Source organism: Heterodontus francisci, chromosome 10 (genome assembly GCF_036365525.1).
Source record: "Heterodontus francisci isolate sHetFra1 chromosome 10, sHetFra1.hap1, whole genome shotgun sequence".
Classification (NCBI taxonomy): domain Eukaryota; kingdom Metazoa; phylum Chordata; class Chondrichthyes; order Heterodontiformes; family Heterodontidae; genus Heterodontus; species Heterodontus francisci.
The window spans coordinates 116,404,600-116,422,667 of NC_090380.1; the positions used below are offsets into that span (position 1 = coordinate 116,404,600).

Below are 18,068 nucleotides of genomic sequence, written 5' to 3' on the forward strand. Positions count from 1 at the left end.
GGGCATAATTTTGAAAAAATCCTGGCTAACATTCTAACCAATAGATTAACTGGACGTGAACATCTCCCGCAGCTTTAGTGGGACCTTGGCACAGATAATGAATATTGTGAAGTAAATCCCAACACAGACACGCACACACACTCACACGAAGGAGAGGTCTTATTTTCGAGCTGATGGATGGGGTAAGGGAAAACTGAAGATGCTCGTAATATCCGTCTTCCTCTTTGTGTGAAATGACTTGCTGAAGCATTTTATAACTGAGTGTCAATTTTTTTTCTCTTGTTTCTTTTTCTATCCTGCGGGAAAAATGAAGTAACCTTCCAACGTGTCGATGGAGGAATAATGAGTAATGGAAGGTAGGATAAACTAAAGCACAGATCTTGAGTGTCTCAATATCAGACTATAACTCATTGATATTACACGTTTTGAAACCATATTTCTAATGCTTATGATTTCCTATATATTATACACTGCCTGTATGTTATGCTGAAACTATCGAGGGGTCACACAGTGACAGGGCCGCACTATCGAGGGGTCAGTCACACAGTGACAGGGCCGCACTATCGAGGGGTCGGTCACACAGTGACAGGGCTGCACTATCGAGGGGTCAGTCAGTCACACAGTGACAGGGCTGCACTATCGAGGGGTCAGTCAGTCACACAGTGACAGGGCCGCACTATCGAGGGGTCGATCACACAGTGACAGGGCCGCACTATCGAGGGGTCAGTCAGTCACACAGTGACCGGGCCGCACTATCGAGGGGTCAGTCAGTCACACAGTGACAGGGCCGCACTATCGAGGGGTCGGTCACACAGTGACAGGCCGCACTATCGAGGGGTCAGTCACACAGTGACAGGGCTGCACTATCGAGCGGTCAGTCAGTCACACAGTGACAGGGCTGCACTATCGAGGGGTCGGTCACACAGTGACAGGGCCGCACTATTGAGGGGTCAGTCAGTCACACAGTGACAGGGCTGCACTATCGAGGGGTCGGGCACACAGTGACAGGGCCGCACTATCGAGGGGTCGGGCACACAGTGACAGGGCCGCACTATCGAGGGGTCGGTCACACAGTGACAGGGCCGCACTATCGAGGGGTCAGTCAGTCACACAGTGACAGGGCCGCACTATCGAGGGGTCAGTCAGTCACACAGTGACAGGGCTGCACTATCGAGGGGTCAGTCACACAGTGACAGGGCCGCACTATCGAGGGGTCAGTCACACAGTGACAGGGCCGCACTATCGAGGGGTCAGTCACACAGTGACAGGGCCGCACTATCGAGGGGTCAGTCAGTCACACAGTGACAGGGCTGCACTATCGAGGGGTCAGTCACACAGTGACAGGGCCGCACTATCGAGGGGTCAGTCACACAGTGACAGGGCCGCACTATCGAGGGGTCAGTCACACAGTGACAGGGCCGCACTATCGAGGGGTCAGTCAGTCACACAGTGATAGGGCTGCACTATCGAGGGGTCGGTCACACAGTGACAGGGCTGCACTATCGACGGGTCAGTCAGTCACACAGTGACAGGGCTGCACTCTGGAGGGGTCGGTCACACAGTGACAGGGCCGCACTATCGAGGGGTCGGTCACACAGTGACAGGGCCGCACTATCGAGGGGTCAGTCAGTCACACAGTGACAGGGCTGCACTATCGAGGGGTCGGTCACACAGTGACAGGGCCGCACTATCGAGGGGTCAGTCAGTCACACAGTGACAGGTCTGCACTATCGAGGGGTCGGTCACACAGTGACAAGGCCGCACTATCGAGGGGTCAGTCACACAGTGACAGGGCCGCACTATCGAGGGGTCAGTCAGTCACACAGTGACAGGGCCGCACTATCGAGGGGTCAGTCAGTCACACAGTGACAGGGCCGCACTATCGAGGGGTCAGTCAGTCACACAGTGACAGGGCTGCACTATCGAGGGGTCGGTCACACAGTGACAGGGCCGCACTATCGAGGGGTCGGTCAGTCACACAGTGACAGGGCTGCACTATCGAGGGGTCAGTCACACAGTGACAGGGCCGCACTATCGAGGGGTCGGTCAGTCACACAGTGACAGGGCCGCACTATCGAGGGGTCGGTCACACAGTGACAGGGCCGCACTATCGAGGGGTCAGTCAGTCACACAGTGACAGGGCTGCACTATCGAGGGGTCAGTCAGTCACACAGTGACAGGGCCGCACTATCGAGGGGTCAGTCAGTGACACAGTGACAGGGCCGCACTATCGAGGTGTCAGTCAGTCACACAGTGACAGGGCCGCACTATCGAGGGGTCAGTCAGTCACACAGTGACAGGGCCGCACTATCGAGGGGTCGGTCAGTCACACAGTGACAGGGCCGCACTATCGAGGGGTCAGTCAGTCACACAGTGACAGGGCCGCACTATCGAGGGGTCGGTCAGTCACACAGTGACAGGGCCGCACTATCGAGGGGTCGGTCACACAGTGACAGGGCCGCACTATCGAGGGGTCGGTCAGTCACACAGTGACAGGGCCGCACTATCGAGGGGTGAAACCTGGCTGCAGTGCCGCAGCTCATAGTGGAATAGCCCTGGCTCAGTCTGCCCACGCACATGGAGAGAGCACCTGTATTATTCTGTTCCGTTAGTAATAGTCAGGAGCAAAATGGAGAGAATTTTGAAAAGGATCTTGTTTCCATTGCAGTGTGGAAACCATTTAATGATTGAGGAAGATGGGTCTAGTCGGGTCTGAGCCAAACCTGTCGAGATGTTTAATACTTTCCATATGTCAGGGGGAAAAAAATTAGTGACAAAGACAAAATGGCTCGTGTTCATTTGTTGGATAGATATTGGCTGCATTAATTAGACATTAGTAAACAAAGATGCTTGAGATTGCCACTTCTCATTGGCTGCCTCCAAATTGCCTTGACTCCCCAATTACACTTAATCGATCACAGAGTAAATGACTCATAGATGATGGATTGGTTGCAAATTAGTCGTGTGCAGTTGCTATAGTGCGGAGACAGTCGATTCAGATTGATGAAGTGATTCCCAGGAACTGCCTTAAAGATCTCAAGGGGAGCTGGCTGACTGCCACTCGGCATAGTGCAATGGAACACTGCAGTCCGAATGCCCATTGTTAATGTCTTCCCATTACATATCATTCCCAATTTCCATTGCTCCATCATTGGCGGCCGTGCCTTCACCAGCCTGGGCCCTAAATTATGCAATTCCTTCCCTAAACCTCTCTCTTTTTCCACCTTTAAGACGTTTCTTAAAATCTACCTCTTTGACCAAGCGTTTGGTCACCTGTCCGAATATCTCCACATGTGGTTCAATGTACAGTTTTTGTCTGATAATGCTCCTGTGAAGCACTTTTGCAGCATTTTACTACATTAAAGGCGCTATATAAATGCAAGCTCTTGTTGAGATAGCACAGATAAATTGGGAGTTTTTGGAAAGGTTGTGAACTGGGAGGAATCCTGGGCTGCTCTTTTCACAGAGTTGCCATTTGCTCTGGCGTGCTTTTGCGCTGGTTGGGGGGGGCAGTTGGGTGCAAGTTGATAGGTAATATTGCGACAAAGGAAAGTCACTTAGCTCATCCGCCTGTGACTGGAAGGTGCGGATCATCGTCAACAGAATCAATGCTTGAAGTGCACAGGAGGATCCCGGGTTCGATCCCTGACCCGTGCTGAGTTAGTAGCGTTGGTGTTGCAATTGGCCTCAGCACAAAAAGGACGGCATTGTTTGTAGAGCACTTTGGGATGTCCTGAGGTGGGGAAAGTCGTTATATAAATGCAAGTGATTCCTTTTCACGTTGCCAGTTTTTCTGGCCTCCACTCCTGAAAGCACCAACCTTCACTGTAGTACAATTCAATTGGACTGCATCTAAGTGGCCATTTCTTCACATTTAAGTGTCATCACGATATTTGAGGCTTGTGGAGTATAAAGCAGTAAGGAAGAATTTGCATTTCTTAGCACCTTTTATGACCTCAGGATGTTCCAAAGTGCCTTACAGCCAATAATGTACTTTGTGATGTGTAGTCACTGTTGTAATGTAGGGAAAATGTCAGCTCCCATAAACAGCGTTGAAATAAATGATCAGAAAACTTGTTTTTAGTGGCATTGGGATAAATATTGGCCGGGACATCGCACCTCCATGTGTCCCATCTGAAAGAGAGCACCTCTAACAGGGCAGCACTCCCTCAGTACTAACATTGTCAGCCTGGATTTTGTGCTCAAGTGTCTGGAGTGAGATTTGAACCTATAATGAACTGACTTAGAGATGAGAGTGTTACCCACTTAGTCACACCTAGCTCGGTAATGCCACTGAGCCTCCTCCTGCCCTGACTTCACGCCAATGTGTGCACACCCTTTCCAACAGGAGTCACTGGAGCATTTGGGGGAGCAGTAACCCTGATGGTTGCTCACTGCTCTAACGCAGGACACTAAGGACAACAATAACATCCAAAACTGAGATCAGCTAATTGAGCACCGAATGTGACACAGATGGAGCCTGGGTCATTTCTGGTCTGTATTGGGCCATTCCATACCAGATGCTTAAATCATCCACTGAGCCTGGCCGGGGGCGGGGGTGGTGGGGTGGGTGGGATGGTGGTGTGGAGGGGGGAGTGTGGAAGATGGTGGAGTAACACAAGGATTTGTACACCTAATGAAACTGTATAGCAGCTCTCCCCGTTCAACCTGCTCTACCTCCAAGATAAAACAATTCGATACAGCCTGGACCATTTTCTGAGCAGTGCCCAGCAGTACCTTTAAGAACAGTTTGGTCCTCAAAATTCGCTGCATGCAGGACAACAACAACTTCTCTTAATACAGTGCCTTTAATGTGATAAAAACATCCCAAGATGCTTCATAGGAGCAATTAACAAGCAAAGTTTGATGCTGAGCCATATAAGGAGATATTAGGATCGGTGACCAAAAGCTTGGTCAAAGACCTAAGTTTTAAGGAGTGTCTTAAATGAGGAGAGAGAGGTGGAAATGTTTAGGGAAGGAATTCCAGAACTTAGGGCCAAGGCAACTGAAGGCAGGGCTGCCAATGGTGGGGTGATGAAAATGGGGGAGCCCAGTTTGCTCAGTTTATTGAATCTCCAGCCTGAATCACTCTTGTCGCTGAGGTATCCAACTGAAAGGACCTATGGGAAATGGGGGTGTGAATGGGCCATTAAGGTGCCGCACTCCCAAGATTAAGGCTCGCTGGTGGAATCTGGCAAGAGGCAGAAGCTCTCATTGAGAATTGTAGACCTTCTTTGAATTGCAGCCCTGTTAAACTGACCGAACGACCTCTCAGCAGGCCGAGAGGTTGGAAATGTTAAATCTGTGGAGTTTCTTTTTCTTTCAATTTGCCACTTTCTCAAATCGCAGCAGACCGGGCCTGTTAAATCCGGGTGACTCGAGTTATCCCTGGCTGGCAGACTCCTGGCCTACCACCAGCCTGCCTGTTAATGGGAGCAGCAATGGGCCCACTGACCTTGGAGACCTTGGAGGAATGGGAAACTTCAATCGAGCAGGTGAGTCACTTTGCTAAGGATCTGTGTTGCTTCTTAGTGCCTCCAGTGTTATTGGCAAATTCCAAACGGGTGGAGAACCGGTTTCCATTTGGATAAGCAAAGAGAATTGAAAATGCAAAATTTCTGATTGCAAGGGCTCATAGTCTCGGGATAAGGGGTCGGCCATTTAGGACTGAGATACAGAGAAATGTTTCAACTCAGAGGGTTGTGAGTCTTTGGAATTCTCTACTCCAGTGGACTGGATGCTCAGTTGATGAATATATTCAAGACTGAGAGTGATAGGACACTAAGGGAATCAAGGAATATGGGGATTACAGATAATGACAAAGTGAAGATATTTGATTCTTGTGCGTAGTTACGACAGCAACAGTTACAGAAATTGAACTCTGCATCTTAGTTATTGAGATAGGCTTAAAAAGCTGGGACTCCACACTTGAGAGAAGTGTAGTCTTGATCTGATTGAGGTATATTAGATGATGAAGGGAACAGATTGTGTTCAAGTTGACAATTTGTTCCAATTAAATAGGTTAAGGAGGACCAGGGGTCACAATTTTAAGTCGTGTAAGACCAGGCCTAGGTTAGGTGTCAGTAGGTGTTTTTTTATCCAGAGAATAATGACTCTCTGGAGCAGCTTGCTGGCTCATGCAATGGATGCTCATTTGTTAAATTCCTTAAAACGAGAGCAAGACCTGTTTCTGCTTGAGGTGGATATCGCTAAGAGATAGTTCAGGACCAGAGTGATCTCCGCGACTATTTCCAATCGCCAGGATGGGTCGGAGAGGAATTTCCCCAGATTTCTTTTGCCCAAAAGTTGGAGAGTCTAGAACCAAGGGTCACAGGCTCAGAATAAGGGTTCGGCCATTTTGGACTGAGATGAGGAGAAATTTCTTCGCTCAGAGGGTTGTGAATCTTTGGAATTCTCTACCCCAGAGAGCTGTGGATGCTCGGTTATTGAGTATATTCAAGACTGAGAGCGACAGGGCAGTAAGGGTATTGGGAAGGGAAGTGGATTGATGTGGAAGTTCAGCCATGATCTTATTGAAGGGCAGGAGTGGGTGGGGGAGGTGCTTTTTTAGCGTGTTCCTGCTCCTATTCCTTATGTTCCTAAGTTGATTTTATTTGTTTTTTCACCTCTCTGGAGGTCACATAGTTTTGGTGGGGTGGAGAGTGGATATATTGTGATACACAAGGTATCGCCATTGGTATGGGACAAGCTGGATAGGGGAGCAGGACTTCATCCTGTCATTGTTCACATTTTTGAAACTGGCTGAAATGGAAAAGAAAAATCAAAGAAACGATAGATCAAATCCTGAAACATGAGAGGAATTGTTTTATTAATTCTCCCTCCCTTCTCACCACCACCGTGACCTTAGTCAGGGATTTAGTCACATTGCTGTTTTAATTTATGCAGGTGAAGGACCTTGGTACAGGATAGCACCCAGGGTGAAAAATGTAGGAGAAAACAGGAGACGAATTGACACCTGACGGATAGGCGATGAGAAGTTTGGGTTTTAAGGATCTGTCGATTGTCGGAGGAAAGGGGAAAGACTGAGGGAGAGGGGAGGTGTTCCATGGTTCAGAGGTCCTGGGGGATTCAGTTAGAGGAGCAGGTGGTGCAATGAATTGAGGTTGAAAGGAGGAAAATGCAGGACAGGGGACTGGCAGCTTAAGAGGAACAAGGGAGGAATATTTAGTGGAGAGCTGCATGGAGGAATATCAATAAATGGGAGATATAGGGACAATGAAGAAATCACAAAATAGATGGTAGCTGATTGGCAGCCTGGTTATACTCCTCTCCTTGGGATGTTTTGCTACATTCAAAGTGTTTCTTCCGTGTTTCATTTATCTAGTGTCTTTAAAGTAATAAAACGTCCCAAGGTACTTCACAGCTGAGCTTTGGACAGAAAGGAGACACCGAGCCATGTAGGGAGACACTGGGACAGGTGATCTAAAGCTTAGACAGAGTGGTAGGTTTCAAGGAATGTCTTAAAGGAGGAAAGTGAGGTAGAGAAGTGGAGAGCTTTAGGAAAGGAATTCTAGAGCTTCGGGCCCAGGCAGCTGAAGGCACGGGCATCAATCAGGACTGTTCAAGAGGCCAGAATTGGAGGAATGCAGAGGTCTCAGAGGGTTGTAGAGTTGGAAGAGTTTTTTTTGTGGGGGGTGGGGAGGGGGGGGGGGGGGGGAGGGGGCGGTATTTGTGGGATAGTGAGGCCATGGAGGGTGATTTGAACAGGAGGATGACAATTTTAAACTGAGGCCAGCTACTGAACATCCTGTTATGCCATTGCAGCATTTTCTGTGTTGTTTTTATACATAAAGAATGGATTTACTCAGTAGATTGTGAAGGGCATTCAGCATATCACAGATGGAGACCACACGGCGTTGGCTGTATATCATCTTCCCTCTGTTAGTTCGTGGATTACATCTGTCCCAAAATACTTACATTCAGGATGACACATTTATTTTTCATGTTGGATGTGTGGTTGTTTATAGACTTTCCTACAGGTTACTGACTAGTTTTTCATTTCTCTCACGCTCTTTCTCTCTCTGTGTTCTCTGTCTTGTTCTCATCCCCGCCCATGTGCCACAGTAGGTCAGGGTGAGAAGTCGGGCACTATGCTGTCCGACAGCGCCATTTACAGCAGCATCGACGTCACCACAAAGACCAGCTTTAACAGCCCAGGACAGATGACGCAAACCACCCCTTATGCCACCACACAGCTCCTGCATTCCAGCAGTATCCAAGAGCTGGCCGTTGACCTCCCTGACCCTCAGTGGAAGACCTCCATCCAACCGAAGCCAGACTTGACCGGATGTGGCTATTCACTGCCAGACCAGAACAAGTTTAATAACGGTGAGTGAGAGGATGGTACTGCCTGGGGTAAGTTCACACTGGCTGTGCACGCTGGTTTGTTTAACAGAAGAACAAAAAGCCTGTAACTGTACATAAGAGGGAGTGTCACCATCGGGGCCTTGGTATTACCTGTTTGAAAATAAAACAATATATTCAAAAGATTTCTAATTGGACTTTAGCATCCTTTCGCTTTATGTTTGAATCTTGAGAGTTGGAAAATATTTTGAGAATTCAATGGAATATGTGAACTTGAGACTGCATTTAGATGAATCGCCCACCTTCTCCCCATATCCCTCAAACCCATCTACCGACCTTCTCCCCATATCCCTCAACCCCGTCTAACCATCTTCTCCCCATATCCCTCAAACCCATCTACCGACCTTCTCCCCATATCCCTCAAACCCATCTACCGACCTTCTCCCCATATCCCTCAACCCCGTCTAACCACCTTCTCCCCATATCCCTCAAACCCATCTACCGACCTTCTCCCCATATCCATCAATCCCGCCTACCCACCTTCTCCCCATATCCATCAATCCCGCCTACCCACCTTCTCCCCATATCCCTCAATCCCACCTACCCACCTTCTCCTCATATCCCTCAATCCCACCTACCCACCTTCTCCCCATATCCCTCAATTCCACCTACCCACCTTCTCCCCATATCCCTCAATCCCACCTACCCACCTTCTTCCCATATCCCTCAATTCCACCTATCCACCTTCTCCCCATATCCCTCAATCCCACCTACCCACCTTCTCCCCATATCCCTCAATCCCACCTACCCACCTTCTCCCCATATTCCTCAACCTCACCTACCCACCTTCTCCCCATTCTATGTAATGCAACTCATTTTAACATTAATAGGGATTGTCCTGCACCTGAGATTTATTTCCTACTGTAATTCAGTAAGAAATTCAGCCTCCTCACACGGTTTGATTCAGCAACTTCTTCAAGCCAGATGACCTTGACATAAAATAATAATTAAGGGAGGAAAGACGGTAGAGCGGTGTAGGGAGGGAATTCCAGAGCTTAGGGCCCGGGTAGCTGGAGGCACGGCCGCCAGTTGGTGAAGTGATTACAGTTGTGGAAGTGCAAGAGACCAGAATTGTAGGGACACAGATCTCGGAGGGTTGTGGGGCTGGAGGAGATCACAGAGATAGGGAGGGGCAAGGCCACGGAAGGATTTGAAAACAAGGATGAGAATTTTTTAAAAGAGGCATTGCCAATGCAGGTCAGCTAGCACATGGAGGTGATGGGCGATCAGGACTTGGTGCAAGTAAGGACACGGGCAGCAGAGTTTTACGTGAGCTCAGATATATGGAGGGTGGAATATTAAAGACTTCAGCCCGGAAACACTTCTGGTGCCAAGACTGTAATGATCAAAGCGGAATATTCCCCCAGTGAAAATAGACTTACAGGGTGGCTTGTTGCGTTGCTGAATGCCTTCAAATAACCTTAAAATGTAACTGAATGCAGAAACAATGGCCATCAATGGTGACATTCACTTTTCAACCTTGTGAGCACTTGATATTTTTTCCCTCGAAACCTTCGCAGCATCTGCATTAACTGCATGTCCTTGCATGTGCTTGTGCCGTGAGCTAAAACACCTGATGCCACTGTGACTTTTACCCTTTGACCTTTAGCCCTGCTTTTCATCCCTGACTACCGATTGGCTGAGGGATTGTCTAACAGAATGCCTCACAACCATTCTGAGGACTTCAGCACCTCAAGCTCCCACAACAGCTCTGAAAGAAGTCTCTCAGGTTTGTCCTCAAAACTAACACCACCCTCTGCCCCATCGTAAGCAGGTCTGTCATTGAGTTATTGAGCATGTTTCAAGGTATGACAAACTATTCCTTGTGCACTTTCCTTGCTGTTGTCCAAGAAGTGGGACTTCCAAGTAGATATTATGCTGGAAAGATTGATGTATTTTACATTGAGAAAACTTGGTGAAAGCCTAAGATTCAGGACACTCCCTTGCTTGAAGGCCACCTCAGAACAGCCCAAGCCACTTTGTCGCCAAAAAAGAACTTTTTGGAATAGCCCATCCCTAAAATGTGGTGATCTCATTTAAACCTATAAAATGCTTAGAGGGTTTGACAGGGTAGACACTGAGAGGCTGTTTCCCCTGGCTGGAGAATCTAGAATGCAGGGACAGTCTCAGGATAAGATGTTAGCCATTTCGGACTGAGATGAGGTGAAATTTCTTCACCCAGAGGGTTGTGAATCTTTGGAATTCTCAGCCCCAGAGAGCTGTGGATGCTCAGTCATTGGGTATATTCAAGACGGAGATTGGTAGATTTTGAGACACTAAGAGAATCAAAGAGCTAAGGGGATTGGGCAGATCAGAGGAGTTGAGGTAGAGGTTTAGCCATGATCTTATTGAGTGGCGGAGCAGGATCGAGTGGCTGTCTGGCCTACTCCAGCTGCTATTTCTCATGTTCTTATGGTCCATTAATATCCTTCAGGGAAGGGAACCTGCTGTCCTTATCCGGACTGGTCCTCCATGTGGCTTCAGTGCCACACCATGTTGTTGACTATAAGCTGCCTCTGTGAAGTGATGAAGCAAGCGTTTCAATTGTAAAGTAAGTGCCACAAAGCAAAAAAGCCCAGGGATGGGCAATAAAGGCAGCCCTGTTGGTATCATCTACCATCACCTCCACCTAACTTCCCCTATCCAAAGAGCATGATAAGAATGAGAGATGGTTTGGAAGCATCTAGTATTTAAGTGACAGCAAGCTTTAGTTCTGAAAGCCTATAGAGTGTAGGGGAAACGGAAGTTTGGGGAAGTAAGGCATTCCAAAGTTTTTACAAATTCATATGTCCACTGCTTAAACAATGTTGTTACCTCAGAATTTTTTTGAACAAATTTATAAAATGTAATAAAAATAAAATCAAATTTTATAATAATAATGAGTTTTATCCCCAACTCCTAAACCCGCAGAGAATTTGCAGCTTAGAGTTTGGAAACATGTCACGCTGAAACAGTAGGGAGCATGCTTCTGAGATTGGGTGAACAGCACATAGTAGGAACAGTGTAGAGGGATCTTTACTCTGTATCTAACCCGTGCGGTACCTGTCCTGGGAGTGTTTGATGGGGACAGTGTAGAGGGATCTTTACTCTGTATCTAACCCGTGCGGTACCTGCCCTGGGAGTATTTGATGGGACAGTGTAGAAGGAGCTTGACTCTGTATTTAACCCTATGCTGTAACTGTCCTGGGAGTTTGATTACGCAATGTAGAGGGAGCTTTAGTCTGCATGCAATGCGTGTTTTACCTAACCTGGGTGTGCTTGTTGGAATAGCATAGATGCAGCTTTATTCCGCATGCAATCCATATTGTAGCTGCAATGGGATTATTTGAAGTGAATTCTGGGTGTCTGAAGCAGCAAAGTTTTGTAACATGTAACATTTTCACACCTAGCGACAGTTCCCTGGAAGAGGAAGGGTTAGCGTGCAACATTTTGTGAAGCGTGCCACCATTTGTCATATAAATTACTTGCTGTGTGCAACGAGCAAATTGTTCCCAATTCCTGGCACTGACATAGACATCATTCCCTCACGGTGATTCCTTCTCTCATCAGTATCCCCAACATATCCCACCACCCCAAACACACATTGCTTTCTATCACTTATTCTGTGCAAGTCACACATCACAGGTATGTGTTTCTCTGATTGACAAGTCACACCTGGACCATTCCCCATTCCCCTGTTGGCGTCTCCTTCTCTTCCGACCATCTCAACCTGTTTCACGAAATGGAAAAAAAAAACCCAGAGAATACTGGAAACACTCAGGCAGCATCTGCGCAGAGAGAGAGAGAGAGAGAGAAAACAGACAAGTTAATGTTTCGGGTGGGTCACTTTGTCAAAACTCGTTTCGCCTGAAACGTCAACCTATCTGTTCCTCTACAGATGCTTCCTGACTGGCTGAGTGCTTCTGCCATTTTCTGTTTATTGATTCAGATTTCCAGAGTTTGTGGTGTTTTTGATATCCCCTGTTTCCTTCCTCCCCTTTCTCTCATTCTAACTCTTCAGTGGTAGCACCATACAGTCCATAGCAAATCCACAGCTATTTCAGATCCCGCTCAGCTTTGTTTACGTAGGAACAGGAGGAGGCCATTCAGCCCCTCGAGCTTGATTCAGTTTGATCATGTCTGATCTGTATCATAACTCCATCTATCCACCTTGGTTCCTTAACCCTTGAATACCCTTTGCCAAACAAAAATCTGTCCATCTTAGTTTTGAAATTTTCACTTGACCCCCAGCCTCAACAGCCTTTCGGAGGAGAGAGTTCCAGATTTCCACTACCCTTTGTGTGAAGAGGTGCTTCCCGACATCACCCCTGGCTCTAATTCTAAGACTATGCCCCTGTTGTCCTGGACTCCCCTCACCAGAGGAAATAATTTCTAACTCTCCTGTGGAATCTTTCAATCATCTTAAGCACCCCAATTAGGTCACCCCTTAATCGTCTACACTCAAGCAAATGCCAGCCTACATTAATAGTTTCCATTTGTTAATCATGCTGCCAGTTTTCTCTTGTAGACTGTTTTGATTCTCTCCTGACTGGCTTCCTATATTGCGTAATCTGTAAACTCAGGCTCATCCAAAACTCAGCTGCCTGTATCTTAACTTGCACCAAGTCTGTTTCACCGATCACCCCTGTGCTCATTGACCCATGTTGGCTCCCGGTCCAGCAATATAATGTTAATAAAATTCTCATCCTTATTTTCAAATCCCTCCTCCCTAACTCTTTAATCTCCTCCAACCCCACAATCCTCTGAGATACCTGCGCACCTCTAATTCTGGCCTATTTCCATCATTGGCGGTTACGCCTTCAGCTGCCTGGGCTCTTAGCTCTGGAATTCCCTCCTTAAACCTCCCTGTCTCTCTACCTCTCCCCCCACCTTTCAGACTCTCCTTAAAACCCACCTCTTTGACCAAACTTTTGGTCACTTCCCAAATATCTCCTAATGTGACTTAGTGTCAAAGTTTGGCTGATAACGCTCCTGCCAGGCACCTTGTGATGTTTCAGCACATTAAAGCTGCTATATAAATGCAAGCTGTTGTTGTGGCTACTTCTCTCCTGACATCTTGATTAATAAGGCTATCTCTTACCACTTATTCCTCTCCCTCACAGTGCACATCCCCAGCATTGCTCCTACCCCGTCCTTGCTACCCAGCCCAGGTAAGAAACTCCTTTCTTAATTTCCTCACTCTCAAACTCTCAACTTCTTTGTTCCTAGCCTTCTGCCTGTCACAACACCTGAGCTGCAGTGGGTCTGATTAACAGTGGTCTCATCTCTTCCCTCAGCAACCTTGCCATGAATCCTTCACTGTCTCCCACCCCACCTGTTCCTTTGGTGCAGTCCTTACCTTCACAATCTCAAATCAGAGGGCCGTCAATCTGGGGTTGCCTGTAGCAAGTCCAGCCTTGACATTACATCGGCAAAATTGGCTTGAGCATGTTTAGTGTTACTGTGCATGACAGTCTTCAGCACAGTCTGCTGCTTCAGGTTTATTCGAGGAGTGGGGGAAAGGACAAATCTTTCCTCTACAGCTTTGGTGCAAACATGGACAAAAAGAGCAGGTGAGAGTGACTGCCCTTGACATCAAGGCAGCATTTGACCAAGTATGGCATCAAGGTGCCCTAGCAAAACTGGAGTCAATGGGAATCAGGGGGAAAACTCTCCGCTGGTTGGAGTCGTAACTAGCGCAAAGGAAGATGTTTGCGGTTGCTGGAGGTCAATCATCTCAGTTCCAGGACATCACTGCAGGGGTTCCTCAGGGTAGTGTCCAACCATCTTCAGCTGCTTCAACTTCAGCTTCAGCTGAGGTGTACAAAATCATGAGAGGTATAGACAGGTTGGATAGCAAGAAGCTTTTTCCCAGAGTGGGGGATTCAATTACAAGGGGACACGAGTTCAAAGTGAAAGGGGAAAAGTTTAGGGGGGATATGCGTGGAAAGTTCTTTACGCAGAGGGTGGTGGGTGCCTGGAACGCATTGCCAGCGGAGGTGGTAGACGCGGGCACGATAGCGTCTTTTAAGATGTATCTAGACAGATACATGAATGGGCAGGAAGTAAAGAGATACAGACCCTTAGAAAATAGGCGACAGGTTTAGATAGAGGATTTGGATCGGCGCAGGCTTGGAGGGCCGAAGGGCCTGTTCCTGTGCAGTGATTTTCTTTGTTCTTTGTTCTTTGCTTCATCAATGACCTTCTTTCAATCATAAGGTAAGAAGTGGGGATGTTTGCCTCATTTTACACAATGTTCAGCACCATTCGCGACTCCTCAGATACTGAAGCAGTCCGTGTAGAAATGCAGCAAGACCTGGACAATATCTAGGCTTGGGCTGATAAGTGGCAAGTAACATTCACGCCACACAAATGCCAGGCAATGACCATCTCCAATAAGAGAGAATCAAATCATCTCCCCTTGACATTCAATGGCAATATGATCACTGAATTCCCCACTATCAACATTCTGCGGGTTACTGGAGTAGCCATATAAATACTGTGGCTACAAGAGCAGGTCAGAGGCTGAGGCCGGAATTTTACGTTAGGCGGAGAGGAGCTGGACTCCGACGTAAATGTCGGTGCCGATCCCACTCCCGCCCAGCCTGGGGATCTTTCCCGTGTTTTACGAATCCCCAGGCTTTAATTGGCCCGAGGCGGGACTTCCACCCGCTTGAGGGAGGAGGTCCTGCCTCAGTGAGCTGCCAGTCAATCAGCGGCCCTCAATTGGGCACCCTGTGCCCGATTACCAGGCCCCCCCCCCGGGGTGCGAACGGCTGGCAGCTATTGCTGGGCGGCCTTTCACGTCCCCAGCACACCCGCTTGCCAAAGGTAAAATACATGTGGAGGCAGGCAAGGGCCGTTAAGTGGCCACTTAAAGGTCTTGATTGGCCTCGGGCGGGCGGGCCGCTTCTCACCCCCCCCCCCCCCCCCCCCGCCGGACCTCCATAAACTTGGTCAGAGGTGGAACCGGGGCGGTTAGGCCTCCTGGAGCCTGCCACTCAATTTTACGCCGCCCCCATGCCACCATCCGACCCGCTGGGGTGGCGTAAAATTCCTGCCTTGGAATCCTGAGGCGGGTAACTCACCTCCTGACTCCCCAAAGCCTGTCCACCAAGACACAAGTCGGGAGTGTGATGGAATACTCTCCACTTGCCTGGGTGGGTGCAGCTCCAACAGCACTCAAGAAGCTCGACACCATCCAGGACAAAGCAGCCCTCTTGGTTACACCCCATCTACAAACATTCACTCCCTCCACCGCCAACGCACAGTGGCAGCAGTATGTACCATCCGCAAGATGCACTGCAGCAATGCACCAAGACTCCTTAGACAGAACCTTCCCAACCCGCAACTTCCACCATCTAAAAGGACAAGGGCAGCAGTCGCATGGGAACATCACCACCTGCAAGTTCCCCTCCAAGCCACACAACATCCTGACTTGGAACTATATTGCTGTTCCTTCATTGTCGCTGGGTCAAAATCCTGGAACTTTCTTCCTAACAGCACTGTAGGTGTACCTACCCCACATGGACTGCAGCGGTTCAAGTAGGCAGCTCACCACCACCTTCTCAAGGGCAATTAGGGATGGGTAATAAATGCTGGCCCAGCCAGTGATGCCCACATCCCTGGAATGAATAAAAATAAAGCTAACCACCACCCCTTTCCTCTGTCCTCTCTACCCTCACCTTCAACATCCAGAGCTCATGATTATCTTTGTGTCTCCTTGGCCATGATTAACAATGTCGCTACCTCGCCTTCCTTCCAGCCAAATCCTTTCGTCACATACAGACCCTCCCTCATTACACCTCTGCCACTTCCTGACTCATCTCTGTAATGTTCTTGGGACTGGAGTGAGGTTTAGCTGAGTTTAGTAAGAGATATGACAGAGACAGCTTGCTGTTGAAACAATGGATTCTTCTTTATTCTCTTTTTACTTTCACTTTCCCTTTGCTAGCTCATGTGTGTGTACAGCGGCCTCAAGTGAACAAAATGCACAATCCAATTTTCAAAACACCACAATCTCCTCAACAAAACTCACCTCTAGATGCCTTGATGGGCTGTTCACTCCACTCAGAACCAATCATTTACCCTCCCTCCGACAGGCTGCAGATTCACTCTCACCCATTTTACGCAATTGCTCATAGCATGGTACTTGGCATAAGACTGGGCTCCAAAAACTCACTTACCTACAAGATAGCCTTTCTTCTTTTATTTGAACTCTGATTTAAATAGAAAGGAATTTGTGGCAGCTTATATTAAAAGTTAAACTGTACAGGGTATGATGACAATGCTGAAGAAGGCAGTCACCACTGGATAAAACAGGGACCGTTCAGAGAAGATCAGCCTCTTTTCCCTGCAGAGTGATTCATTCATTCTGATTTGACAGAGTGCAAGTTCATGTTCTTTACTCCCTCCTCTTCTGATGGTGTCGACTCTCACTGGGGTATTGCTTCATGGCCACCATGCACCACCACCCCCTGCCCCCCACCTCCCCCACCCCAAGATTCAGGAGTGAGTCAAGTAGGCAATTAGCAAGATCGGAGCTTGGCGTGATCTCCTCCTGCTGTTGCTTAGCTCACCAACGCTGACCAGTCTCCTGCTTGGATGAGGTAAGGAACCGATGGAACTGTAGCCCAGTCTGATCCAGGACCTTGAGGAGTAGGGCAGCCAGGAAGAGAAACCCACAAAAAGTAACAGGCTAATGGAAAGAAAACCATGTAGTGATAAAAACAAAAGAATGAACAGGCTGGAGCAAGGAAAAGCGAAGACTAAGGATGACCTTCAACTTTATGAAAGGGTAGACGTAGAGAAAATGCTTCCACTTGTGAGACAAGTGGGCCATTAATATAAGATAGTCACTAATACATCCAATAGAGAATTAAGGAGAAACTTCTTTACCCAAAGAGTGGGAAAAATGTGGAATTTACTACCACAGGGAGTGGTTGAGGTGAATAGTATAGATGCATTTAAGGGGTAGCTGGATAAGTACATTAGGGTGAAAGGAATAGAAGGATCTGCTGATTGGTTTAGATGAAGCGGGGTGGAAGGAGGCTCGTGTAGAGCATCAACACTGGCATTGGCCAAGTGGCCTGTTACTGTGCTGTAAATACTTTGTGAAAAGATTATTCAGCCCACCTGGAGTGTAGCCTCTCTCCTTGTTTTATCTCTGAACAAATTTCCTCACTGTATCACTTCACTGGAGAGTGACGTAACGTCTCCTGACGCTTGCAGGTGGCAAAGGTGGGAAGAAAAAGAAAAATAAAAGCAGCATTAAGCCTCATAAGAACACGGGCTCCAACTGGTCCAATGTGCCGCTGCCACCTCCGCCAGTGCAGCCGCTGCCCGGCACAGAGCTAGACCACTACATCATGGACCACCATGAGAATGGGTAAGATTATTTTTTAACATTTCTCCCCTCAAGCTGCTTTGAATTTCACTCCACACTGGGTGAAGATCAGTTGACTCTTATCGAGAATTAGGCCTTGTGTCATCGAGGCACTTGCCAGGTCCAACGCAGTCAGCAGTGCATGACGACTCCTTTTGCTAGTCGGTTGGGAGTGTTAAAAAAAGCAAAAACTTGCATTTTACATGGCACCTATCACAACCCCAGGATGTCCCCAAAGTTCTTTACAGCCAATGGAGTACTTTTTGAAGTACCATCGCTGTTGTAATGTAGAAAAAATGGCAACCAAATTGCACACAGC

At 47.9% G+C, this 18,068-nt stretch overlaps 1 protein-coding gene across 7 annotated transcripts in view; it reads left to right on the forward strand.

The window, feature by feature from the left end:
* robo2 (roundabout, axon guidance receptor, homolog 2 (Drosophila)) overlaps positions 1 to 18,068 on the forward strand; it is a 644,486-nt gene that overhangs the window by 573,250 nt on the left and 53,168 nt on the right. For 2 of the 7 annotated variants that reach the window (XM_068041290.1, XM_068041296.1), the window contains exons 19-23: positions 314 to 356; positions 5,350 to 5,495; positions 8,086 to 8,349; positions 9,995 to 10,114; positions 17,596 to 17,752. In XM_068041290.1, the coding sequence (XP_067897391.1) occupies positions 314 to 356; positions 5,350 to 5,495; positions 8,086 to 8,349; positions 9,995 to 10,114; positions 17,596 to 17,752 (730 nt within the window). The remainder of the gene's footprint in view (positions 1 to 313; positions 357 to 5,349; positions 5,496 to 8,085; positions 8,350 to 9,994; positions 10,115 to 17,595; positions 17,753 to 18,068) is intronic. The other 5 variants (XM_068041294.1, XM_068041297.1, XM_068041292.1 and 2 more) reach the window with 4 other exon arrangements.